This window comes from Mandrillus leucophaeus, unplaced genomic scaffold (genome assembly GCF_000951045.1).
Source record: "Mandrillus leucophaeus isolate KB7577 unplaced genomic scaffold, Mleu.le_1.0 Scaffold572, whole genome shotgun sequence".
In the NCBI taxonomy this organism is placed as follows: Eukaryota; Metazoa; Chordata; class Mammalia; order Primates; family Cercopithecidae; genus Mandrillus; species Mandrillus leucophaeus.
The window spans coordinates 1,105,754-1,131,782 of NW_012106164.1; the positions used below are offsets into that span (position 1 = coordinate 1,105,754).

A 26,029-nucleotide genomic window follows, 5' to 3' on the forward strand; every position below is an offset into this window, starting at 1 on the left:
AGCAAGAGAGGCTGCTGGCCTGGGGGCCAGGGAGCCCCTTCCACCGGGCCCACCCTAAATTGCTCATTCCTGACCTTGGTGCAGCGGGGGCAGTTAAGATAACCCCCCAACATCATGATGAGCAGGTGCCACTAAGGGATGTTGCTTTTCCATGGGCCTGTCTCCATGGTGCTGTGCAGATGATGATGGCGATGACGATCATGGTGATGGTAGTAATGGTGATAGTTATGATGACGATAATGGTAAAAATGGTGATGGTGGTGGTGATGATTGTGATGGTGTTGGTGATAATGGTGATAGTGATGGTGATGGTGAATGATGGTGATGCTAATAATGATGATTGTTATAATGATGCTGATGGTGATGATGGTGGTGGTAATGACAGTGGTAGTGATGACGATGGTGATGGTGGTGGTGGTAGTGGTGATGACGGTGGTGGTGATGATGATGGTGATGAATGTCAGGGTGGTGGACGCTATTTATTGAGCACTTATATCATGTGCAGAAAAGTTATTAGGCCAACTAGGACTCAGAGGTGTGCTGTGGTAGAGCCTGGGCGGGAACCTGGGCTCTGACTGCAGAGCCCACATGCTAAGCTAGAGTTGGCAAACTTTCTCTGTAAAGGGCCAGATTGTGAAAATGTTTAGCTTTGTGGAACATATAGTCTCTGTCACAACTACTCAACTCTGCCACCAGAGTGTGAAAGCAGCCATAGACAACACATAAACAAACAGGCATGGCTGTGTTCAATCAAACCTTCTTTACACAAACAGAACATAGTCCTCTCAACTCTGCTGTAAGCCGTTGAACAGCCCGTGGTTTCCCTCTGCTTTCGAGCTTCAAGAGGTCTTCCTTGGTCACCTGCCTGACTCCAGACTGCTCCCTCACCAGCTGGGCTGGCTGCCATGTTTTAAATCTGTCCTCAAATGATAGAGATCCGCTACCAATGGCAGATTAGTTTGTTCACTTGCTGGTTCACTCATTTATTCAAACAGCTATTGGTTGCTATTATTATCAACGTAATTATTGGAAATGCTTATATTTGTTAAGAAATAATTATATGGTATATTATGATATAATTATAACATACATTATTAATAAAAAATTACTGTTAATAGTAGAACCATAGGTATTGGGGTCAGATAGAGCAGTGTTGTAATCCTCATCCAAGGACTTATCAGCTGGGGATCTTGAGTAAGTGACTTAATAACCTCTCTGTGTCTCAGTTTTTCCTTCTATATAATGGGCTGTTGGGGTCCCCACCCTGTCTTCCTTTCAGGACCACCATTAAGAGTAAATGAAAGGGCACGTAGTTCTTCACCTATGTTTGGCCCAGCCAAGGGCTGCACTGAAAGATGGTATTTATTACTACAGGGCATGTGTGTTGAGCTCCTGAATGAAGATGAGGTATTTCAGGTGGATTTGCCCCTACCCTGACTTGGCTCTGCTGTGCCTCCCCGCTTCCACAGGTGAACCTGTTCTCTGACCCACCCCAGCCCAGCCACAGCATCCACACAGGAATGGTGCCCCAAGGGACCAAGGTCTTGTCCTTCACCATCCCACAGCCCCGCTCTGCAGAGTGGTGGCCGGGCCCGGCCGAGGACCCCCAGGCCTCTGTGGCCTCAGGTGAGTCCGGGAGAAGAGCCGCAGCTGGAGGCTCCTTCTGTCTGGGATTCTGCTCTGTGGGGCTGACTTGGTTCACCCTGGGGATGGCACTGGCCTCAGGCTATGGGAAGGAGGGAGGCAAGGCCCCACCCTGGGTACTTTGACTCAAAAGGGTCAGAGATGTGGAAAGTGTCCTGCTTTGATCCACAGCAGTCTGGGGGCAGCCCTGGCCCTGCCACTTGGCATCTTGGTGACCCTGGGTGAGTTGAAGACGTAGAGTATTGTCCCTGGGGAGCCCATATCTCAGCCGGGCCCTGCACATGTGACCTCAGTTCATCCCCACAATAACCCGCTGAGGTGTGCACTGTTGTCACACCCATGGCAGCCAAGGGGATCAAGGCTTGGAGAGGTGAGGACAGGCTGAGTACATACAGCTGTGGAGGGAAAGCGTCTGGATTGGAACTCACGTCTCCCTGTGTGAGAGGCCACGCTGTTGACTGGGAACCCGGAAGCCTAGCGCAGCTCTGCTGCGGCCAGCCGTGTGACCTGGGACAGATCTGCACCTTGTCCTCCCCTGTAAATGGGGGACAATGCTTTACCCAGCCCACTTCCTGGGGCTGATGTGAAGATAGCACGTGGTGACTGAGCTGTAACTTGATGATGGAGGTGGTGGCTTTGATGTCCAGCCTCAGTCCTTCAGCTCCTGGAAGGACTGTTCTTGGCCTCAGCTTTCAGCAATTGTATATTCCAGGGTGGCCATCAGCTCGAGGAGACCTGAGCCCCTCCTTGCTCACCAGCATGCCCACCCTGGGGTGGCTTCCAGAGAACCGGGGCATCTCCGAGGACCAGTCCTCAGCGGAGCAGACCCAGGCACTGGCTTCTCAGGCCAGGCAGTTCCTGGCCAAGGTGAGTGGACTCCCAGATTTGCCCCTGAGAGACTTAACTCACCCGGAGAACACAGAACCTCTGCCTGCTTGGGTGAGAGGCGCTCTGGGAGTCTCACTTGTCATTCCCCTGCCTCTGCACCAAGTTAACTCAGCCATCTCCAAAACATGAGCCCCTCCCTGGTTTTAGGGGCCACACAGCTCCAGCCTCCTCCTTGTCGCCAGTGCTAGGTTTCACCTTCCTTTTTGGCAATGCATCTCATCAAAATCCCTCCAGTTGTGCTTCGAAGTGTCTCTAGGCTGGCTCCTGGGAAACTCTGAGCTCTTTCAGGATTCTGGAAGAGTAATAGAATCTCTACTCTACCTTTTCCTCTTCAGGATAAGTTGCCTCATTTTCTTAGTTCATTTTATTAAATAAATCACTTCCCAGTTACTTCTCAAGGGTCTTTGTATCTTCATCCAGCAGTCCAAGTAACCGTGAATTGTTTGCAGATCTGTTTATAACTGTACATTGGCTTTACTCCAGAAGTGGCTTAAAGTACCTTATGAAAATACATACATTTTAGCCACATTCTGAAAACAGAAGCGAGGAAACAGGGGCAGAGAGGAAGTAAGGGTAGAAAAAAGTAAAGTATGTGAAGTGAGTAAATAAAATGTTCTGTTGGACCCTAAGCACATTAGAGTCACACATTTAGCTTTGAGCTTCCTAGTTGCCAGTGCCAAAAGAGAAATGCAATAGTTATATGCACCACCCTGCCCATAAAACAAATTCTTTCAGAGAAGCACCACCATTCTATTCTTCCCTTCCCTTCCCTTCCCTCCTCTCCTCTCCCTTCCCCTCCCCTCTTCTCCCCTCCCCTCTCCTCTCCTCTTCTCTCCTCCTCTCCCCTCCTCTTCTCTCCCCTCCCATCTCCCCTTCTCTCCCCTGCTTTATTGAAATATAATTCACGTACCATGCAGTTGACTCATTTAAAATGTATGCTTGCTTTAGTGGTTTTTAGTATATTCACAGTTCTGCCACTGTCACCACAGTCAATTTTAGACGTTTTCATCAGCCACTAAGAAACCTCATCTGTATTAGGTGGTCACTCCCACTCCCCGTTCCCTCTTCCCCCAGCCTGTGGCAGCTGCTCATCTGCCTCCTGTTTTTATAGGCTCACCTATTGCGGACGTCTCATAGCAATAGATTCATGCAATATTTGTCCTGTGTCTGACATCTGTCACTTACCATGATGTTTTCAAAGTTAATCCTTGTTGGAGTAGCACATACAAGGACTTCATTTCTTTTTCTTTTTTTTTTTTTTTTTGAGACAGTCTTGCTCTTTCGCCCAGGCTGGAGTGCAGTGGTGCAATCTTGGCTTACCGCAACCTCCGCTTCCCGGGTCCAAGCAATTCTTCTGCCTCAAGCCTCCCTAGAAGCTAAGATCACAGGCACCTGCCACCACGCCCGGCTAATTTTTGTATTTTTAGTAGAGACGGGATTTCGCCATGTTGGCCAGGCTGGTCTCAAGCTCCTGACCTCAGGTGATCTGCCCGCCTCAGCCTCCCAAAGTGCTGGGATTACAGGCTTCATTTCCTTTTGCCACCACCATTCTTAGTTCCGTAGCCGGAGACACATTTCTTCTTCGTCCTATGTGTTGTCCACAAAATAAAGCAATGTCAAATCATCACACTGAGCAGGAGCTGGGGCCTTAGCTGACCCGTCATATCTAGTGCTGCACGATCCAATTCAGAAGCTGCTGGCCACATGTGGCTGTTGAGACATGGGCTGCTCTGAATTGAGACATGCTGTGGTATATATAAAACACATACTGGATTTCAGAGACTTAGAAATACAAAGTATCTCCCTATTTTTTTAGTATTGGTTACATGTTGAAATGATATTTGGGGCTAAAATATAAAAATTAATTTTACCTGTTTCTTTTTACATTCTCAATGTGGCTATGAGAAAATTTCAAATGTGTAGCTCACACTATATTTCTATTTTATATATTATAAAATTATACAAGATATGATTACATGATATACATTTCTATATTAGATTTCACACTGATCTAGAACTTTCTTAAAACTGAATATATCATCCCTTGCCTTTTTTTGTAATGAAACTTTTTTTGAGCAGGTAACAGACACCCATGATAAGGACCTTTGCACAGTACAGAGGGCATATTGAGCAAAAAATAAATATTTTCTCCAACCCATGCAAAAACGTTCAGTGCACACACTTGCATTTATAGAAATGGTTGCATAAGCTACTGTACCTTGACTTTTTGAAGTCCTAAATTTGAATATTTATTTTTGGGTAGGCAACAAATTCACATTGTTCAAATTTCAAAGGATGCAAAGGACGTGTAGTAGAAAAATCTACTTCTCATTCCTGTCTTCCAGCCACCCAGTTCTCCTTCCCAGAAGCAATTTATATTTTAGTTTCTTGAATTCCTCTAGAGATAGTATATCATATATAAGCAATGTATTTATCGTTTTCCTTTTTATTCTTCACATATTTTATACAGATGGTAGCATACTATAAACATTGCCCTGTACCTTGATTTGACACTGAAAAATAGGTCTTGGAGGTATTAATAGCTCAGAACATACACATGTACCTTCCTCTTATTGATGGCTGCATACTATTCCACCGACAGGCATTTAAGCTATTTCTTGTCCCCTCCCTACTGTTCATGCTGCAGTAAATATCCTGCATTAGTCTTGATTCACACGAGTGACTTGCTTTGTTGTCAGTAAATTCCTGCAGGTTCCACTTTGATTTTTTCTCAAGGCTGCTATGCCTGGGGCTGGTGGTAGAAGCTGTTCCCAGCACCCACCTCTCCATGCTTGGCAGAAACCCCACATCCTGAGGACGGACCCAGCTCCTCTTACCAAAGCATGGATGTGGCTGGGTGTGGGAGTCTGCAGGACTGGATTAATGGAGCATATTTCCTTCCCCTCCCAATGTCCAGGTGGAGTCCTTTGAAAGACTGATACAGGCAGGACGTCTCATGCCCCAGGACCAACTCAAGGTACTGCCCAATTCAGGAGCCACCCGTGGAACTGCCAGACAACCACTGTCTCCCATGGCCCTGTCTCTGAAGCCTCCTTTGCTGCAAGACAGAAAAGAGAATCCCAGACACAGTGTCTCTTTCAGAGCAAACAGCTCTTGAGTAGCTTCCCATGATAACGATCATTATATCACAATAGTTACTGCTTATTAAGCAAGGATGGTTGTGTGCCAGGGACTGTGGTAAACCCTAGAGTATGTTATTTTATTTTATCATCATCAAAACCCAGTGAAGCAGTTACAGTTATCACCGTCATTTAACCAGGATGGAACTGAAGCTCAGAGGGGTTACTCAAAGACCACACAGCTAGTAGGTAGCAGAGCCTGGAGCCAGGTCTGTCTCCCTTTCAAATCCAGGGTCATAATCACTGCCCTGCACTACTTTCCACAAATTACCCTGCCTCTCAGCAAGCAGAAAAAGGCCTTTTCTTTTTTATTGCCTTTAAAAAAAAATTACAAAATGGTTGCCAAACGTTTGGAAACTAGGTTAAAAAAAAGTGGGGGCTGGGGGAGAGACCCTTTATAGATTCCTTATTGGTGTATTTCCTTTGGAATTCGGAGTTTTAGATAACTGCAGTCATAAATGCAATTTAGATTCTTGCTGCATCAGCCAGGGTCCCAGTAAGGAACAGGTGGAGCTCTCAAGTCTGGGAGTGTAGGCATCAGAGGAAAGAACTGTCAGCAAAGGTGTGGACAGCATCAGGGGACCCAGCAAAGACTGGGGAATCCCCAGGTAGTAGCATTAGCCGGGAGCTGTACCCACTCTCAAGTCTTTCTCTTCCCACCCTGTGATCTCTGATAGGTCCCTCCCACTAGACAGACCCAACCAGAAACCAGCAGGTAGACAGCCCTGATGCTCAAAGCACAGAGCAGGGTGGGAGAGGAGCTGAGAGAAGGTCTGGAGAGGCAAATGCAACACACCTAGTTTCTAAAAAAATGTTATGGCGGGAGTATTTTCCTGTGTGGTTACATAGATGTCACGTACACTTTCCAATCACAAAATACGTGATGTGTATCATGTAATATCATGCAGTGGATGACCAAGGACCTTGTAAACTAAAACCATTCATTTTTTTGCTCTCTGTTCTAATTCCCCCATACGCAGGGAAGTTGAGAGCTGTCGGAAGGTTAGATGTGACCAGGGAATGGGTTCTAGGTTGTCCTTGGCCTCAGTCTGTCCTCAGAGTTGAGTGGGATGCAGAAGGTAGAAAGACAGTGATACCAACCCCAGTTGCCGCAGCTTTAGCCACGTATTGCCCGTGATTATGTTTACTATGGGAGCCTAACAGAATTGCTAGGACCATGGGCTCTGGGGCCAGAGGGCCTGGGCCCACATCCTGTCTCTACAACTCACTCACTCCGTGACCTTCACCAACTTAAATGACATCCCTGTGCCTCAGTTTCATCCTTTTTAAATGAAGATGATAAATCACCCCTCATTATGATTATATTGAAGATTAAATAAATGCAAAGTGCTTTAGCCCAGAGTCTCAATGCTCAGTAAATATTCTCAATAATGTAATGGTGATGATAACATTATCTGTGTTGATAGTCTATAAGGATTTGGGAAAAGAGTGGCTAATTTTCTGAAACCCACAGTTTTGCAAATCAAGAATGAGGATCCAGAGTCTCTCAAGTAGAGGGTCCTTATGGAGATACGGTGAGAGTATATTTGACACTGTGACAGCTATGACAGTTTGTGATACACTGGGGTCCTTGTAAGTCTATGCAGGAAGGGCTGGTGCCCTCTGAAGCTGGTGCCAAGGCTCTAAGTTGTGTCTCTGTTGTGCCAGCCTGATGGCAGAGAGCTGGACCACGGCCGCTCTCCGGGGCAGGCAGCCTCCAGAGATCTCAACCTCAGCCTGTATCTTGCATGAACCCAAGGGCCCAGGTGCATCCCATGGCCTCCCGCAAACTGTCTCATCCACTGTGTCTGCAGGGACAGGCCCCACAGGGGCTGAGCATTGAAGTCTTCCTGGCCTGGTCTGGTTTCAGGGCTTCCAGCGGCTGAAGGCTGCCCACGCGGCCCTAGAGGAGGAGTACCTGAAGGCCTGCCGGGAGCAACACCCTGCCCAGCCGCTTGCTGGCTCCAAGGGGACACCTGGAAGATTTGATCCTGGCAGGTACCTGCTGGGGTGGAAGGCCTGGAAGGACAGATGGGATGGGCCCCTGGGGTCCCTCAGTCTCCAGGAGGGAGACACTTTGTCCTTATAATTTGTACACAAGAGAATAGAGAGAAATCTTATCCTAATTAATATACACATCCAAATGGTGGCACGATGAAAAGCTGAGATTTGAGTCCCTTTGAACCCACTTGCTGAGAAGATGCCTTGAAACACTTATTGGTTAATGGGGAAACTGAGGCTAGATGGGGGTGGGATTTCTGTAAGGTCCCACAGCCTGTGGAAGGCAGAGGGAACTTGGGCTGAGGCCTCCTGATTCCCAGTGGAACCTTCTTTCATCTTGCTTATTTTGAGTTCTCACCATCATCTAAAGGCTGATATTAAATGGACCCTAAGGGGGCATCCCCTGGAGTCTCTGCTCTGACACTCTGCTCCTGGACCTGCCTGATGTGGCTACCATCTTGGGCTCCTGGTGCTGATGTTTCTGCATTCCAGGGAGCTGGAGGCAGAGATATACCGTCTGGGAAGTTGCCTGGAAGAGCTGAAGGAACACATAGACCAGACCCAGCAAGAGCCTGAGCCGCCCGGGTCAGACTCAGCTCTGGACAGTACCCCAGCCCTGCCCTGCCTCCACCAGCCAACGCACCTGCCTGCTCCTTCCAGACAAGCCCCCATGCCAGCCATCAAGACCTCCTGCCCTGAGGTACCTCTTGGCTCAACCATATTGGGCTGTTCCCTTGTGCATTCATTTCTTCATTAATTCATTTCTTCAGTACATATTTCATATTTATGAAGTGTGTGCCATATGCCAGGACCCATGACACATGGTAGGGATTCAGTGGGATGGGAGGTGGCAGGGAAGGTGGCCTCTACCTTCACAGAGTTTTCTGTAGAGTTGAACTGGTTACAGTGATTTAGCTGTAATTTTGATCAGTGCCCTGAAGGAGAATTATGGGGTTCTGTGAGAGTAGGAGGAGTAACATGACTGAGTTTGAGGAGGAGGTCAGAGAAACTTTCCCTGAAGAGGTCATGTTTAAATGAGACCTGAGGCTAAGTAGGAATTACTAGAGACAAAGAGAAAACCTATCCAGTGGGGGAAACAGCCTGTACAAAGGCCCTGTGGCTGGAGTATGGGAAGAGAAGGGAAAAATAGTCTGAGATGTGGCTGGAGAGGCAGGCAGGAGCCCCATGACATAGGAACTTGTGGGTCACATAGAGAGCATGGCCTTCAACTCTGCTGGATTTTGTGGCAGGGGATGACATAAGATGACTTGTGGGTAGGCCAGTCTGAGGATGGGGAGGTGGCAGGGCAAATGGGGAAGCATGTGTGGACTTGAGAGAGGTTGGGAAGGTATGTTTGAGTGGACTTGGAGTGGCCGTGAGAGGGAAGGAAGACACGGATGGCTCCAGGTTTCTAGCCTGTAGTACTGCACGGATGATGGGGTGAAGCCTAGACAAGAGCCCTACACGAAAGGGGCTTTGTAGAAGGCTCTCTGGCCCACGCTATGACCCCTTGAGAGGCAATCACTGTCTCCGTTTTGCAGATGAGCAAATTGAGTATAGTGCATTCACACAGATGACAGTGGTGGGGTCTCTGTGCCTCCCAACTCCTGTTGCCTGTGCTGCAAAGACTTGTCTGTTGAGGATGGGAGCAGGGAATAGGGCCTGGCATGCTGGGTAGGGTGGGACGCTGGTAGGACATCCCTGACAGCTGAAGTCATGCTGGCCCCATGGTTTGGGAAAAATCTTATGCTGTTCTCTGGCCTAGAGGGTAGGAAAACTCTACCAGGTGCCACTACATAACAAGAATGGGGAGAAAACCTGAGTACATTATCTTGAAAGACCCTTGCGTTCCTGCAGTGAAGGTATTGCAGGGGGCTGGGGTGGCCCTACTGGCATGGATGGGGGTCAGGAGAGTTAACTCTGGCAGGAAATCTAGATTCAAATCTCAACTCTGCTTCTGGTTTCTGTTGACTTTGGGCAAATCATTTGAGCTTTAGCTACCTGTCTGTAAAATGGTTTGTAATAATCTCAGGTACTGGTGGGATTGTTGTGACCTGATATCTGTATGGCGCCTGGCACACAGTAGGTGCTCTATTCATGGCAGCCAGTATCGAAGACCACACAGCCCAGTCTCTGTAGTTTACACATGCATAAAAGGGTGGTGGGCTTAGTGAGTCTAATGTGCTTCTTACCTCTCAGCCCCCAGCACGAGCCTGGCAGGAGGCAGGTGCTTAAAAGTGGTATTTAAGTATCTGCTGAATCTCTGTCCTTTCATCTTTCTGACCCCAGCCTGCTACCACCACTGCCGCCACCAGCGCTGGCCCCCGCCCATTGCACATAAATGTGGAGGTGAGCTCTGGCAACAGTGAGGTGGAGGACAGGCCACAGGACCCCCTGGCCCGACTCAGGCATAAGGAGCTGCAGATGGAACAAGTGTACCATGGCCTCATGGAGCGGTGAGTGCCACCTGGACCTGACCGGGGTGTCTGGCTAGCAGCTGGATCTTGGCTGTCCCCCACTGGGCAGAGATCATGCCCCTCTGTGTGTTCTCTTGCAGGTACCTCAGTGTGAAATCTCTCCCGGAAGCCATGAGAATGGAGGAGGAGAAAGAAGGAGAGGAGGAGGAGGAGGAGAGGGGAGGTGACTCCCTAGAAGTTGATGGGGTGGCCGCAGCTCCAGGGAAAGCAGAGGCCACCAGGGTCCTCCCAAAGCAGCACCTGGTGCAGGCTGAGAAAAGTCATGGGGCTCCCCTGGAGTAAGTCACTGAGCCTTTCCTGCAGAATGTTTGGTTCCACCCTAAAACCACAGGGGTGATCACTGTCAGAGTGAATAAGACAGCACTTCACAGTTTAGACATGGCTTGCCTGTCCTGCCTCTTCAAGTGTGCAATGTATACCACTGATAGCCCTTGAAATGATTTTGGGTAGTGTGGGACATGATTTTCAGTAGGACACATGCAGCATTAAAGAATATTATTCTCAGCTGGGCACAGTGGTTCATGCCTTTAATCCCAGCATTGAGGGAGGCCAAGGCAGGTGGATCACTTGAGCCCAGGAGTTCAAGACTAGCCTGAGCAAAATGGCAAAGCCCCATCTCTACAAAAAATACAAAAATTAGCCAGGCATGTCGGTACACACCTATATCCCTAGCTATTTGGGAGGCTGAAGCAGGTGGATCTCTTGAGCCCAGGAGGCGGAGATTGCAGTGAGATGAGATCGGGCCACTGCACTCCAGCCTGGGTGACAGTGCAAGATCCTGTCTCAAAAAAAAAACAAGAAAAAAGAATATCATTCTCTTTTTCTCTCTGACCTTCTAATGATGCCAAAGAGAAAGTCTCAGTTAGTGCTGTGGTGTCTTTAATGCCTCTCTTGAACTTCTGTGGAAAAAGAGAGAGAGAGAGAGAGAGAGAGCGTGAGAGCGCGTAAGCAGGCCTCAGGCCTAGAGCCTTTGGCAGGCAAATGGATCTATCTAGTATATGATAACATTCAGGTTTCTTGTATTTATCCTCAAAGTTAGTTTCTGTTTGTCACATCTTCTGTTTTGAATAGTGATCTAAAATCTTGGGAGTAGATGGAAGTTTATGGAAATGCCTCAAATAGGGAGGGTGGTATGCGAACTCCTTAAGTCTGGGAATTGCTGCTTTAGCATTTCCTCTTTGCTGTGTTGGGTGGGTTTTGTTGGCATCCACATTTTCCAGTTGAAAAGTGAGGTTGAGAGAGGGGAAGTACCTTGCCCTAGGCCGTACAGCTAGAAAGTGGCAGAACCAGGCTGGACAGCCAGGGATGTCTGACTCCAGAGCCTGTGCCCTGGGCTGCTTGGCTCCCAGGACAGGCCAACCCCTGTGTCAGGGCTGCCCGGCAGAGCTCAAGGAAGGTCTTCTCTTCCCATGCCAGGGAGGCCACGGAGCAGATGCTATCTGTGAAGCCACCAGGTTTCCAGACATCCCTGGCTAGAGACGGGCACATGTCAGGCCTGGGCAAGGCTGAGGCAGCCCCTCCAGGCCCTGGCATGCCACCCCACCCTCCAGGCACCAAGTCCGCAGCGTCCCACCAAAGTAGTATGACCAGCCTGGAGGGAAGCGGCATCTCTGAGCGCCTTCCACAGAAGCCTTTGCACCAAGGCTGTGGGCCCCACCTGGAGGTAAGTCTCCACATGGGGGAATGGGCCCAGAACCTCAGGGTCATTGCTGGGTCTTCTCAACTTTCTGCTTCTGGATCTTTCCTTGTGCTATTCCTTCTTGGAATACCTGCTGCTCCTGTCCCTGCCAGCCAAAATCCCACCTGACATGCAGGACTTATGCCCAGTGTCACCCCCCAAACCTGTCCCTCTTCCAGAGCTCTTGTTCCTCCTCTGAGAGCTTGGAACCCATTGCTTATACTTCTCTGAGCCTGCCCATCACAGCTGGAGAGTCTAGTTCTATGCCCTTTAGAGCAGACATCACTGCTGCAAGGTCACAGACCACTGTGGAAGTGTGACTGTCAGAGAATAATGCATATATATGCATGCCTGTGCACTTGCGTGCAAACACACACACACACGCTTCTCTAGTCCTAATGAGCCCATGGTCAGGATTATCTGCACTAGACATGAACTCAGCGAGGGCAGGCACCTGTGTTGCTCTGTGTTCTTTGTGCCATGTGTTAAACCCAGTGGGTAGGACCTGTATGTACATATTTGATGATTTCGTTTTTCCAATGCCTTGGGCCTGAGCATTTTCACTCAGATAAGACCGTAGTATTCCAGGCCTGAGCCAGGAGACACTGGAAATATGACTTTCTCCCTCTCCCCTTGCCAGTCCTTGTCCACGGCCATGTCTCTCCCAAGGGCTCTGGCTGCCACTCCTCAGGGAGGCAGGACTTGCTCAGGGTCCTCCTGGGGTGCAGAGTCCCTGCTGGTAGCCAGATTCTTGTGCTGAGGCCTGAGGGCCTGAGAGCCCTCACTCCTGGGCCTGGCTGTTGGGAGCCAGGCCAGCATCCCTGGGGTGTGAGCCTCTGGGAGGTGAGGCCCAGGCTAGGATTTGGGAAGGGCTTCCCAGTGTGCCTTGGACACATTCCTCAGACATAAAGGGATACTGCCTCTTTCAGGAGCCCTGGATGGCATCCCCGGAGACAGACAGTGGCTTTGTTGGCTCAGAAACAAGCAGAGTTTCACCCCTCACCCAGACTCCAGAGCACCGGCTCTCCCACATCAGGTATCCTGGGATCCCACCATTGTCCTGTCAGTGCCACATTCCTGGGACAGCCTGGGAATCGCAGTGCCTGTGATGGCCCAGAATAAGAGAGGATGGTCTGTCCATTCATAGGGACTCATTTCATCCCCAATTTCTTGTTCCTATGTTATTGACAGAGGAAACAGAGCTTCAGAGAGGGGAGTGACTAGTCCATCCTCACACAACTAATTAGCGACAGACTGGGAAATTCATTTTTGTTGAACAAATGAATGGGTGAATGAATAAAAACTACAGGGAGGGCACTGTGAGGTGAACAGAAGACAAGGACAAAGGGCACTCAGGGTGGCTACATGGAACCCAAAAGGAAGGGAGAAGGCAGAGGAGACAGGGTTGAAGGTTGGAGGGATGGAGCCTCCAAAGCTGGGTGCGGGCCCTTCAGGAGGCCCACATGGCAACCCAAGGATGCATGCAAAGGAAGGATTAGAAATCCTGTTTCTCTTTATGTATTCTGCATAGAAATTGAGATTTATTATTTTGCATATTGGGTTGGCCAGTGTACAGTTTATAAAGAAGTGGACATCCAATGTGTGTGTGTCCTTGGAAATATTGTACCACCCGAGATGCAAAGTCGCAGAGGGTGGGAGCTTATTGGGTTAGCATGTGGAGAGTCTCAGATGCCGTTGCCTGAGTGTCTCACTCTGTGTGACCTCCGTGTGTCCCTTCCTCCACGGTCCCCCAGCACAGCAGGAACATTAGCCCAGCCCTTCACTGCATCTGTGCCCAGGGAGGGAGCTTCCTACCCCAAGGCCAGGGGTTCTCTGATCCCCAGAAGAGCTACAGAGCCCAGCATACCCCGGAGCCGAGCACAGAGGCACCTCTCCAGCCCAAGTGGGCCTCTCCGGCAGAGGGCACCCAACTTCAGCCTGGAGCGGACATTGGCAGCCGAGATGGGTGAGTGCAGGAGTCTGGCTTGGACAGAACTGCATGGATTGAAATATCAAATAGAAAAACTTGCAGAACCCTTTAGGATATGACATATTAGCCAGGTTCATTGTACTGAAATTTGAAATTACAGATAAGGTGGACAAAAGGGAACAAAAGAAAAAAAGTACTCTGGAAACCATCAGCGCTGATGTTGTGGTATAGAACCTGTGAGCTGTTCTCTGTGCCGATGTAAATGTGTGTTATTTACACGTTTTGTTCAGTGACAGACAGCATGCATGGCAGTGGTCCCATAAGATTTTCGTGGGGCTGAAAAATTCCTTTGGTAGTGATGTTGCAGTCATTGCAGGGCAACACTTCACACACGTTTGCGGCGATGCTGGTGGAAACAAACCTACCGCGCTGCTGGTCATATCAAAGTACAGTACCGGCCAGGCGCGGCGGCTCCTGCCTGTAATCCCAGCACTTTGGGAGGCCGAGGCGGGTGGATCACCTGAGGTCCGGAGTTCGAGACCAGCCTGGCCAACATGGTGAAACCCCATCTCTACTAAAAATACAAAAAGTTAGCCAGGCGTGGTGGTGGATGCCTGTAATCCCAGCAACTCGGGAGGCTGAGGCAGAAGAATTGCTTGAACCCAGGAGGTGGAGGTTGCAGTGAGCTGAAATCAAACCATTGCACTCCAGCCTGGGCAACAGAGTGAGACTCTGTCTCAAAAAAAAAGTACAGTACAGGCCGGGCATGGTGGCTCATGCCTTTATCTCAGCACTTGGGGAGGCCAAGGTGGGAGGATCACTTAAGGCCAGGGTCACCTGTGGCCAACATGATGAAACCCTGTCTCTATTAAAAATACAAAAATTAGCCGAGTGTGGTGGCTTAACACCTGTAATCCCAGCTACTCAGGAGGCTGAGGCATGGGAATCGCTTGAACCTGGGAGGCCGAGGCAGAGGTTTCAGTGAGCCGAGATCGCACCACCACAGCACACCAGCCTGGGTGACAGAGCAAGACTCTGCCTTAAAAAAAAAAAAAAGTACAGTACAAAACCTACCATTATGTACAGTACATAATACTTGATAACTAATGACTCTGTTATTGGATTATGTATTTACTATACTTTTTATCATTATTTTAGAGTGTATTTCTTCTACTTATTTTAAAAATGTTAACTATTAAACAGCCTCAGGTAGTCCTTCGGGAGGTATTCCAGAAGAAGGCATTGTTATCACACATGACAGTGCTATTATTGCCCCTGAAGAACAAGACGTGGAGGTAGAAGACAGGGATATTGATGACCCTGCCCCTGTGTAGGCCTAGGCTAGTACGTGTGTGTGTGTGTGTGTATGTGTGTGTCTTAGTTTCTAACAGAAAAGTTTTTTTAAAAAAAGTTAAAAATAGAAAAAAGCTTATAAGGATATCAAGAAAATATTTTTGTACTTTACAATGTATTTTTAAGTTAAATGTTATTACGAAATAGTCAAAAGGTTAAAAACCATTCAAAAACTTATAAAGTAAAAATGTTACTGTAAGTTAAACTTGATTAATTATTGAAGAAAAACTTTTTTATAAATGTAAATTTAGCCTAAGAATATGGTGTTTGTAAAATCTACAGCAGTGTACAGTAATGCCCTAGGCCTTCACATTCACTCCCCACTCACTCACTCACTCACCCAGAACAACTTCCAGTCCTGTGAGCTCCATTCACGGTAAGAACCCTTTACTGATGCACCATTTAAAAAATCTTTTGTACCATATTTTTATGGTCTCTTTTCTATGTTTAGATACACGATACCATTGCGTTACAGTTACCTACAGTATTCAGCAGGCAATGTTGTAGAGGTTTGTAGCCTGGAAGTAATGGGCTATTCTGTCTGCCCCACATATGTAGTAGGTGTGGGTAATCTATGATGTTTGTGACATGGCGAAATGGAATAGAATGTGTTTCTCTGAACTTATACCCAATGTTAAGTGATGCATGACTATACTTAAATCAGAAACGAGGCCAGGCACGGTGGCTCACGCCTGTAATCCTAACACTTTGGGAGGCTGAGGCGGGTGAATCACCTGACGTCAGGAGTTTGAGACCAGCCTGGCCAACATGGCAAAACCCCATCTCCACTAAAACAAAAATTAGCCGGGCATGGTGGCGGGCACCTATAATCCCAGCTACTCAGGAGGCTGAGGCAGGAGAATGGCTTGAACCCAGGGGTGAAGGTTGCAGTGAGCTGAGATTGTGCCACTTCACTTCAGCCTGAGCAGAAGAGTGAAACTGTCTCAAAAAACACACAAAAAAACCAAAAAATGAGATCATTTTATATGTGAATATTTGGCAACCTCCTTTTTTCACTAAATTGTGTTATGAACACTTTCCATGTCTATAAAATCTATATGTGATTCAGTTTTTGACTTTTAGAAATACACATGAATTATTTACTGAAATTAAAAAACATCGAAAAGAACTTAAATTGATGAGGTTTTACAAGGTGAACAGAGACCAAGAAACTCAACATGATCTGAACCCCAGAACCCCACTGAAGCCCCCTTCAGTCACTACCTGCTCCCCAAACATAACCACTGTTCTGACTTCTGACACCTCAGATTAGCTTTACCTAAAAGGTTCATCTTTTTTTTTTTTTTTTTTTGAGACAGAGTCTCACTCTGTTGTCCAGGCTAGAGTGCAGTGGTGCAATCTCTGCTCACTGCAACGTCCACCTCCTGGGTTCAAGAGATTCTCCTGCCTCAGCGTCCTGAGAAGCTGGGATTACAGGTGTGCACCACCACGCCTGGCTAATTTTTGTATTTTTAGTGGAGATGCGGTTTCACCGTGTTAGGCTGGTCTTGAACTCCTGACTTTGTGATCTGCCCGCCTCGGCCTCCCAAAGTGTTGGGATTACAGGCATGAGCAACCACGCCCAGCTGGTTCATTATTTTAAAAACATTTTTAATTAAACTTTTTTTTTTTTTTGAGACGGAGTCTTACTATGTTCCCCAGGCAGGTGTGTAGTGGTGCAATCTCAGCTCACTGCAACCTCCTCCTCTCAGATTCAAGTGATTCTCCAGCCTCAGCCTCCTGAGTAGCTGGGACTACAGGTGTGTGCCACCACGTCCAGCTAATTTTTGTATTTTTAGTAGAGACAGGGTTTCACCATGTTGGCCAGGCTGGTCTCGAACTCCTGACCTCAAGTGATCCGCCCACCTCAACCTCCCAAAGTGTTAGAATTATAGATGTGAACCACTACGCCCGGCCTTTAATTAAACTTTTTATTTGGAGATAATTGCAGATTCACATGCAGTTATAAGAAATAATACACAGAGATCCCATGTGCCTTTACTCAGTTTCCCCCAGTGATAATATCTTGCAAAGTACAGTGTCACAGCCAGATGTTGACACTGATGCAATCAAGATACAGAACGTTCCATCACCACAAGGAGCCTCATGCTGCCCTTTCATAGGCATACTCACTTCCCTCCTGCCCCCAGCCTGTCCTTAACCCCTGGTAAGCACTAATCTGTTCTCCATTTCTATAATTTTATCATTTCAAGAATATTCTATAAATAGAATCATATACTGTGTAACCTTTTGGGATTGGCTTTTTACTCGGCATAATTCTCTGGAGATTTATCTAGATTATTTTGTGTATTAATATTTAGCTCCTTTATATATTGCCGAGTAGTATTCCAAGGGTTTCAATGCTTTTATTTTTTATTTATTTATTTATTGTTTTTGAGACAGGGTCTTGCTCTGTCACCCAGGCTGCAGTGCAGTGGCCCCATCATGGCTCGCTGCAGCCTTGACCTCCCCGGCTCAAGTGATCCTCCTGCTTCAGCTTCCCAAGTAGCTGGGTCCAAGGGGATGTACCTCCACATCCAGCTAATTTTTTTATATATATAATTTTTTTTGCAAAGATGGGGTCTTTCTGTATTACCTAGGCTAGACTCGAACTTCTGGACTCAAGCAATCCTCCCATCTCAGCCTCCTAGAGTGCTGGGATTACAGGCATGAGCCACCGTGTCTGGCCATTCATTGCTTTTAATGCAGGGGCTGGATTAGTGGTTTTTAACCTTTGGCCACCCATCCCTTCGGGAGATTCATTAAAAGTTATTAATGCTCTCCCCAGAAACATGCATACATGGAAAGAGGTGACTGTAATTTCAGAGGAGGCTCTGAAGCCAGCCCCACAACAACATGGTGAGAAGGTGATCAAATCTTGGGCGAACCAAGTGAAGAAGCGGTTAATTCTTTGCAGAGGAAGTTCCTGAAGACTTGGATGGTGTCATGGTGGGTGGGAGGAGGGGTTCTGGTTAGAAACAGCGGGGCAGGCCTAGCTCAGCACCCCACACTCCCAGCAAAATCTAGATCTGGTTTGGAGGTCAGTGTGGGTCACTGGCCTCATCAGGAGCTTCCTTTGTGACCTTGAACTGGGCACCGTCTCTTCGCTTCCATCATTCCACCTGCACAGGTGTGAGCTTGGAAGTTCTCTCTGCTTAAACTCACTTTGGGTTCTCTCTCTGCCTCCCTAGCGGTTCCTGGCTCAGAGTTTGAGGGGCACAAACGGATTTCTGAACAGCTCCTTCCCAGCAAGACAATCAGCCCACCCCCAACCCCCGCCACTGCCACTGCCCCTCTGCCCCGTGGACCAACAGAGACCATCCCCAACTTCCTGCTCACCAGGGCAGGGCGAGAGTAAGTTAGACACTTGGATCCTGGGAATTCAAGCTCGTCATACAGATGGGAGCATGATGCCATGTGTTAGGGGGTGGAGGTGGAGACCTGCCCAGCTCACACAGGTAGTGGTGGTGGGACCAGGCTCCCAGCTCCCAGCGTTTCTGTGGGACCTCATTGATCCAGACATCGAGGACACTTCTCCAGCCAGTGGAAAATGACCTAAAGATTCACCTTTCTGGTGCTGCAACTTCTCCCCTCTCTCCCTATCATCTCCCTTCCAAGACAAGCCTGTCCTTTCCAGGGGTATCTTTTCTGCAATTTGCCCATTGATTGTATGGACCAAGAAGCTACTGCCTTCTGAGTTTTTCTTTTCTTTTTTTTTTCTGGTTCGTGTGCATTTTTCTACTAAGAAAGTTCCACTTCCTTGGCTGAACAGAAATAGTAAAATTGCTTGGTCAGTTCTCTCACATCTCCCCTTAGTTGCTTTTGGCCAATGATCCCTCACATGCCCTTGCTGCAGGGGGTGTCTGTCCCGGGATGCGCTGGGAAGACTGCTCGGCGGTGGCCCAGCCAAGGCTTCTTTGGCTCGAACAGTCATCAGGCTGTCATGTTGCCTACATGCAAAGTTGTATCCAGCTGCTGGCGTTTGGCTTCCTTGTCTGAGTTTAGCAAGTCTACCCCTGCAGACTCCTCTGACATCAGTGGAGGAATTAGAGGCTTGTTTCTGTAGGGTATGCCAGGACTTGGGAATACAATAGTGGACTAGACTCTATCCTAGGCCTCGTAAGGCTTACCATCTTGTAAGATGAACATACAAAGAAACAGGCAGTGGTGCCCCCCCATTGTGATAAGTATGATGATGGCAGAGGACTAAAGGACTGTGGGAGCATAGGGAAGGAGCATCTAGTCCAGTTAGAGGCTTCAGAGAGGGCTTCCGGGAAGAAGTGGTATCTCAGCAGACATCAGAAGGAAGAGAGGTAGAAGAGTATCTTTAGCGGAGGGAATGGCATGTGCAAAGGCCTAGAGGTGAGAGAGTGCCCATCACCTTGGAGTTGCTAAACAGTCGGCCAGATCCTCTAGTGTGAGGGGGTGGGGTGTTGAGCAGTAAAGGAAGAGAGGGGTAGATAGGAGAGACCTATGGGAGATCCTACAGGGCCTGAAGGCCGTGGATAAGGGGAGACGTTCACTGCATGTTCCGTGAGTGCACAAAGGCTGAGAGGACAGGGAAGGGGATTTCAAGCAGGGACGTAGCCTAGGCAGGTTTATGTTTTAGGGTTCTCTGGCCACCAGCAGGGTGAGAACAGAGGCCAAGAGACTGCTGAGAAGGCTGCCTCATCCAGGAGGAGATGATGGGGCCTGGGTTCTCGGGGAGGGCCCCTACAGAGGGGAAGAAGGGATTCATTTGGAAAGAGGTATTTTGGAAGTTGGGCCCATGAGACTTGGTAACTGAGTAACTTAGGGGTGTTCAGGGAAGGAGAGGGTCTGGAGTGACTCAGATTTCTGTCTGGCCAGTCAGGTGGACGCTGATGCCATGTGCAGAGACAGGGGAGTAACTTTGCAGAGAAAGATGAATGTTAAGTGCCAGTAAGAAACTAAAGAGTTACATCAGGGAGACTGAGATACCCAAGTGGTTGACTCACGCCCCTGGCCTTGTAAGTATTTAGTGCCTTCTGACTGGGAGCCAGAGCTCTCCCTTTCAGGAGTTAACTGGGGGAGGGGAGATGTCACTCTCCAGTAGCCACCGCCCACCCTTGCCCTCATGGCTTTGCCTCAGAAACACCAGCAAGCGTCTCCCTGGGGATTACCAAGGGAACCCGCTGCCCTCAGACACACACACTCAGCGCTGGGGCACAGCCAGGAAGAGGCCTCCGCTGCTTCTGACACACTCGTCTAAGCGCTCATGTCTGCTGGAGGCGGCACCAGGAGACACTCACCCACAAGTCTAGGGGCCACCAGGCAAGAATGACCCCGATGGGAATTCCCACCCCGGAAGCCAGACCAAGGAATAGATGTTGAGGCTGCATCAGCCTGAAGGGTGGCCTTGCTGAGCCCAGGCTCTAACGCTGCTCTGTGGTTGAGGGGGTCTTGTGGGGAGGGGTGTCTGGGTGGAATTGTCTGCTGCAGTGCCAGCAATGCCCACAAAACGAGACCCTGGAGATGCAGGGACTGATTGCAGAGAAACGCAAACAGGATTTACTCTCTCAATGCTGGTGGCTGGAGGTTGGACTACATCGGGGGTTTCACCAGGATTTACTTCAGCCTTGCAGACAGCCTTGCAGACAGCTTCCAGCTGCCTCAGTCAGCCCTCTTGGTTCAGGTGGTGCTAGGAAGCATCAAGGTGTCGCCCTGTCTGCTCTCCACACAGAGCGCTTTATTCTGCTCTGTCTCAAAGCCCAGATCCACTGCAATACTGTTTCCTGAGTGCCCACGAGGTGCAGGGCCTCAGGGGTTATAAGACAGGAAGCCTGCTTCCTTCTTGTCTGCTGGCAGCTCAATGTCTGTATGGGGAGACGGTGGACAAGCATCTTCTGCCAGGTCTGGAGAGATGGGCTTGCCCGGTGGTAGGGAGAGGAGCTGGGCCTGGACAGAGAGTGAAGGTTGGTATTTTATGGCGGAACTGTAGCTAAGGCCCTCTCTATGCTGCATCCTCATCTCCATCTTGAGAATTTGTCACTGGTGTTTTGAGCAGCTACTCAGACTCCGTGTGTTAGGAAGGGAAAACTTCAAAGAAAGGTTCTGTTTTGTTCACTGAATGCACAGGGACATGAACTCAGAAAGGTGTCAAGTTGTGTAGCAAGAAAAGTGTTGCACAGGAAAGTTCTAGAATCATTTGACAGCAGAGCTAGACCGTGTGCCTGCTGGGAAGGGACAAAGGCTGCCACATCCTGGCATACTCTGGGGTGGGTGCAGCTCTGTTCCTCATGCCTCTGTTCTTTGTTTCTGTCTCCACTTCAACCCCAGCCAGGCCATCCGTGAGCTGCAAGAAGAGGTGTCCCGGCTCCGTCTGCGGCTGGAGGACAGCCTGCACCGGCCACCCCAGGGCAGCCCAACATGCCCAGCGTCTGTCTTTGACCGCCCCGCCCGGACCCGCGGCCGACCAGCGGACTCCCCAGCCACCTGGGGCTCCCATTATGGCAGGTGGGTGACCTCAAAACTCTCACCTCTGTCCTGGTGGCAGTTACAGAGGATAGTCTTGGCTGGCCTCTGGCTCTCCCCAGACAATATGGACTCAGGCACTGCCACATCCCTCTCTCACTCACTCATTCATTCATTCACTATAGAATTTGTTCACTGTGCAGTATTTGATGCACAAAAGAATATAAACCTTTATGTTAATAATAAAGAATAGGCCGGGCGCGGTGGCTCACACCTGTAATCCCAGCACTTTGGGAGGCCGAGGCGGGCAGATCACGAGTTCAGGAGTTCGAGACCAGCCTGACCAACATGGCGAAACCCCATCTCTACTAAAAATACAAAAATTAGCCAGGCGTGGTGGTGCGTGCCCATAATCCCAGCTACTCAGGAGGCTGAGGTAGGAGAATTACTTGAACCCGGGAGACGGAGGTTGCAGTGAGCTGAGATCATGCCACCTCACTGCAGCCTAGGCAACAGAGAGAGACTCTGTCTCAAAATAATAATAATAATAATAATAATAAAGAATAATACAATGAATATCCCTGGACCCACCACCCAATCAAAGAGTTAGAACATTGCCAGGATGCCTACCCTCTCACCCACTAATTCAGTGTTGGTTCATTTATGACAATGACATAAAATCAGCTGGCTTCTTTTGAGTGTTTCTATGGGAGGGCACTTGATGAAGGGTTTTATCTGAACATTTTCTCATTTATCTTTTTATAACCCTCTGAGGTAATTGCTCTTATTATCCCCACTTGACAGATGAGGAAACTGAGAGTCAGAGAGGCTCAGAGCCATTTTCTGTGAAACTGACTTCAGACGTCTTTACTCTCTTCCTTCCATCGTGTTAGAAGCATTTCTCCAGGTTGAGCTTCTCACAAATCACCTTTGAAGGCCACACAAAACCACATCCAGTGACATCATCTCTCTTTCCTTTTGCTAGTAAATCCACAGAGAGATTGCCTGGTGAGCCTAGAGGTGAAGAGCAGATGGTCCCTGCAGGAAGGCAGCGAGCCCGATCTTCCTCAGTGCCTCGGGAGGTGCCCCGACTGTCCCTGAGTAAGTGACCACCTGCCAAGGCTGATTTCTGGAGGCCGCAGTCTGAGTGTATTGGCTCAGTGGTCAGGGACCACAGCAACAGCATTCAAGGAAACTTGGAGAAGGGTTTTTGTGCATCTGTTTTAGGATATTACGGTGCTATGCAGCACAGTGCACTTCTAATGTCCTGCACACCTACTGTGTGTAGGGTGTCTGTAAGGACTTTGTAGCTGCCATCTTGCGTAACCTCCACTGCAAGATGGTCATATTATCCACATTTCACAGATAAGGGTGCTGAAGCCCAGTGAGCGCAGGGGACGTGCTAAAGGATCAGGGCTCTGGAGTCAGTAGCCGGGATCAACCGAGCTCCCCTCCACTTGTCCTTGGCCCAGTTGTTTACCTGCTCTGAGCAGTTAAAGGGACAGCTCACTATGTAGTTATAACAGTGTCCACCTCGTGGGATTGCTGTGAAGATGCCCAACATGGCACACACAGTGTCTAGACTAGCGCTTGGCAGGGAGCAGGGTTCTGGAAATGCCAGCTGTTACTCCTAAGGGGGAGATTGGGGATTAAAACCCAGGCATTTGCCCCAGAGCCTAAACTCATGGTATACCCACTCCTTGAGCTGTGTGACCCCACCCCTTGCCCCTCTGATGTCCCACTTTTTCCACCTCAGGTTCAGAATCTGAGCTGCCCTCCCCGCCACTGTTCTCTGAGAAGAGCAAGACCACCAAGGACAGTCCACAGGCAGCTCGAGATGGAAAGAGAGGGGTGGGCAGTGCTGGATGGCCAGACAGGGTCACCTTCCGGGGCCAATACACAGGTAGGTCAGGAGGGAGGGCCGGGATAGGTGCAGCCCCTGGCGTCAGGGGGGTCTCCTCTGTTATGAGAAGCCTTTTCCATATACCCAGTGGGCCATTCACATATCATTTTCTATTTGTTCCGTGAGATGAAAACCAGGGAGCATTGCCTCCATGAATCTCGGTGCACTTGTTCATTCATTCATTCATCCATTCATTCAGCAAACACTTTCTGATGTCTCCCCTTTGCCAGGGCCCATGCTGGGTTCTGGGAAGCCTGTTCAGCTGGTCAATCCTAGAGATTCTGATCACCTGCTCTTTTCCGGCTCCGAGCGTATAGGGTGGACACTGAATTGGATGTGCCATTTGCACCTGGCTTCCTTCAGGTTCTCATTTCCACAGGGCCCCTGTGTCTCAGGAAGTAGGACCTGGCACAGAGTAAAGACTTGAGATGACACATGGTAGCATTTCAAGTGCTTAACATTAACAAAAAAATATAGATCAGGCGTGGTGGCTCGCACCTCTAATCCCAGCACTTTGGGAGGCCGAGGTGGGAGGATCACCTGAGATCAGTAGTTCAAGACCAGCCTGGCCAATGTGATGAAACCCCGTTTCTACTAAAAACACAAAAAAAGTAGCTAGGTGTGGTGGCATGTGCCTGTAATCCCAGCTATTTGGGAGGCTGAGGCACAAGAATCGCTTGAACCCAGGAGGCGGAGGTTGCAGTGAGCTGAGATTGTGCCACTGCACTCCAGCCTGGGTGACAGTGAGACTCCATCTGAAAAATAAATATATATATATATATATGGATATGGTTCTCACCTTCATGAATCTGACTGTATAGCAGAGAAGATGATAACCAGTAGGTAATTAAAGTAAAGGCAGTGTCTCTCACAGACACCTTGCAGAGGAGGGAGGGCTGCTGACCTCAGATTCTGGGGACAAGGCAAGAGGCCAGAGGCACATGTCTGCTCCATGGAGCGTAATGAGGGTGTCGACAGAGGCCAAGGAGTTAGAAGTGAGAGTAGCAGGAGCACCTCCAAGCTCACTGCCCAATCTCTCTGTGGACTTCCTAGCAAAAGGAAAGAGATTATATCATTGGATGAGGTTTTGTGCAGCCTTTAAAAGTAATCTCAACCCTTAAAAGTGAGCTCAACCTGGAGAAATGCTTCCAACACAATGAGAGGAAGAGAGTGTAGAAGTCAAGATCAAAGACTGTGAAGTCAGTCTCTCAGAAAATGGCTCTGAGCCTCTCTGACCCTCAGATTCCTCATCTGTTGCATTGGGAAAATAAGAGCAATTACCTTCAGTGCCACATACACAAAGCCAGAACAGCACAGGAGGGAAATGAGATGATGAGACCTCTCCACAGTGGCTTCAGGTGTCATCCAGAAGAAACTCAGGGATGAGTGAGGAAGCCACAGTCCGTCCAGCTTTCTAATAACATCAAGTGCTTTACCTCTGCCAGGCACTGGGCGGAGCACGACACGGATATGGCCCCATTCAGTCCTCCCAACAAGCCTGTGAGATGGGCGTTATGTTTATCCCCATGTTACAGCCACTCAGAGCATGGGGAGAAAATGCCACTGACCCGGTGCCTGAGCCATTCAGATCCAAACCAGCAAGTCAGGATGTAGGGAATAGCGTCACTTGTTCATTTCTTATTGTTGCTTTGCTTATCATTTCTTCCTGGCCTGCTTTCAAATCCTGACTTAGCCTGGGTGTGTTGGTTGCTACTGAATGTCAGCTGGTTCTAGGATCTGAGATGAAACAGAGTAGGAGTCTGGAAAAAGCTTACAGTAAACAGACACAAAAATGTATGATGATGTATATGTGTGTATGTGTGTCATACTTGTATATGTACATATTTTACATGTGTGTGTGCACACTCAACATGTGCACACGTGAGAGAGAAAGACAGAGACTATTAAAACCATCTGGAGGAAGAGGAGATCATTATTCCAGAATCCTCTTCAATTTTGCATCCATCCAGAGGGCTGATACTGACAGTTCTGGTTTCTTTCCCCAGGCCACGAATACCATGTTCAGTCCCCTAAGGCGGTCCCAAAAGGCAATGGCACAGTCTCCTGTCCCCACTGCCGGCCCATTAGGACCCAGGATGTGGGTAAGGAATGGTACCTGGAAAACTGGCCCAGGCAGCCGTGGCTTCAGCATCTTGCCCTCAGGGGAGTGTGTACTTGACAAGATCTGGCCTGCCCTGAACTTAGCAGTGGGTTATAGGGACAGACCAGCAGCGAGGATTTTTCTGGGTGTTCTGCCATTACATCTGTTGCTCCAGGTGCTGCTACCTGAAGCCACCCTCCTTGATTTAAGAAGTTCCCGAAGGGTCCTGATAGGTGGGCTCCAGGCAGCATGGGACCTGGCATCAGTGATTATATCTTATTCTTCCCTCCATCCTCCCTTCACCCCTCATACTTTCCCCCAAACCCACAGGGAGGAGTGGCAGAGAGAGCAGTGGTCCGAGAATCCAGGCAATGGGTTCTAGTCTCAGTTCTGCCACTTACTTGCTGTGTGACTTTAGGCCAGTTCCTTGACTTCTCTGTACCTCAATCACCACATCTATAATCAAAGGATTGGAAGAGATG

At 48.8% G+C, this 26,029-nt stretch overlaps 1 protein-coding gene across 1 annotated transcript in view; it reads left to right on the forward strand.

Moving 5' to 3' along the window:
- AKNA (AT-hook transcription factor) overlaps positions 1-26,029 on the forward strand; it is a 61,457-nt gene that overhangs the window by 28,207 nt on the left and 7,221 nt on the right. Inside the window, exons 5-19 of the mRNA XM_011998496.1 lie at positions 1,470-1,626; positions 2,357-2,511; positions 5,450-5,509; positions 7,543-7,670; positions 8,166-8,373; positions 9,963-10,129; positions 10,231-10,428; positions 11,567-11,813; positions 12,758-12,864; positions 13,583-13,794; positions 18,303-18,465; positions 21,409-21,585; positions 22,529-22,644; positions 23,300-23,446; positions 25,453-25,548. Coding sequence (XP_011853886.1) covers positions 1,470-1,626; positions 2,357-2,511; positions 5,450-5,509; positions 7,543-7,670; positions 8,166-8,373; positions 9,963-10,129; positions 10,231-10,428; positions 11,567-11,813; positions 12,758-12,864; positions 13,583-13,794; positions 18,303-18,465; positions 21,409-21,585; positions 22,529-22,644; positions 23,300-23,446; positions 25,453-25,548 — 2,338 coding nt within the window. The remainder of the gene's footprint in view (positions 1-1,469; positions 1,627-2,356; positions 2,512-5,449; positions 5,510-7,542; positions 7,671-8,165; positions 8,374-9,962; positions 10,130-10,230; positions 10,429-11,566; positions 11,814-12,757; positions 12,865-13,582; positions 13,795-18,302; positions 18,466-21,408; positions 21,586-22,528; positions 22,645-23,299; positions 23,447-25,452; positions 25,549-26,029) is intronic.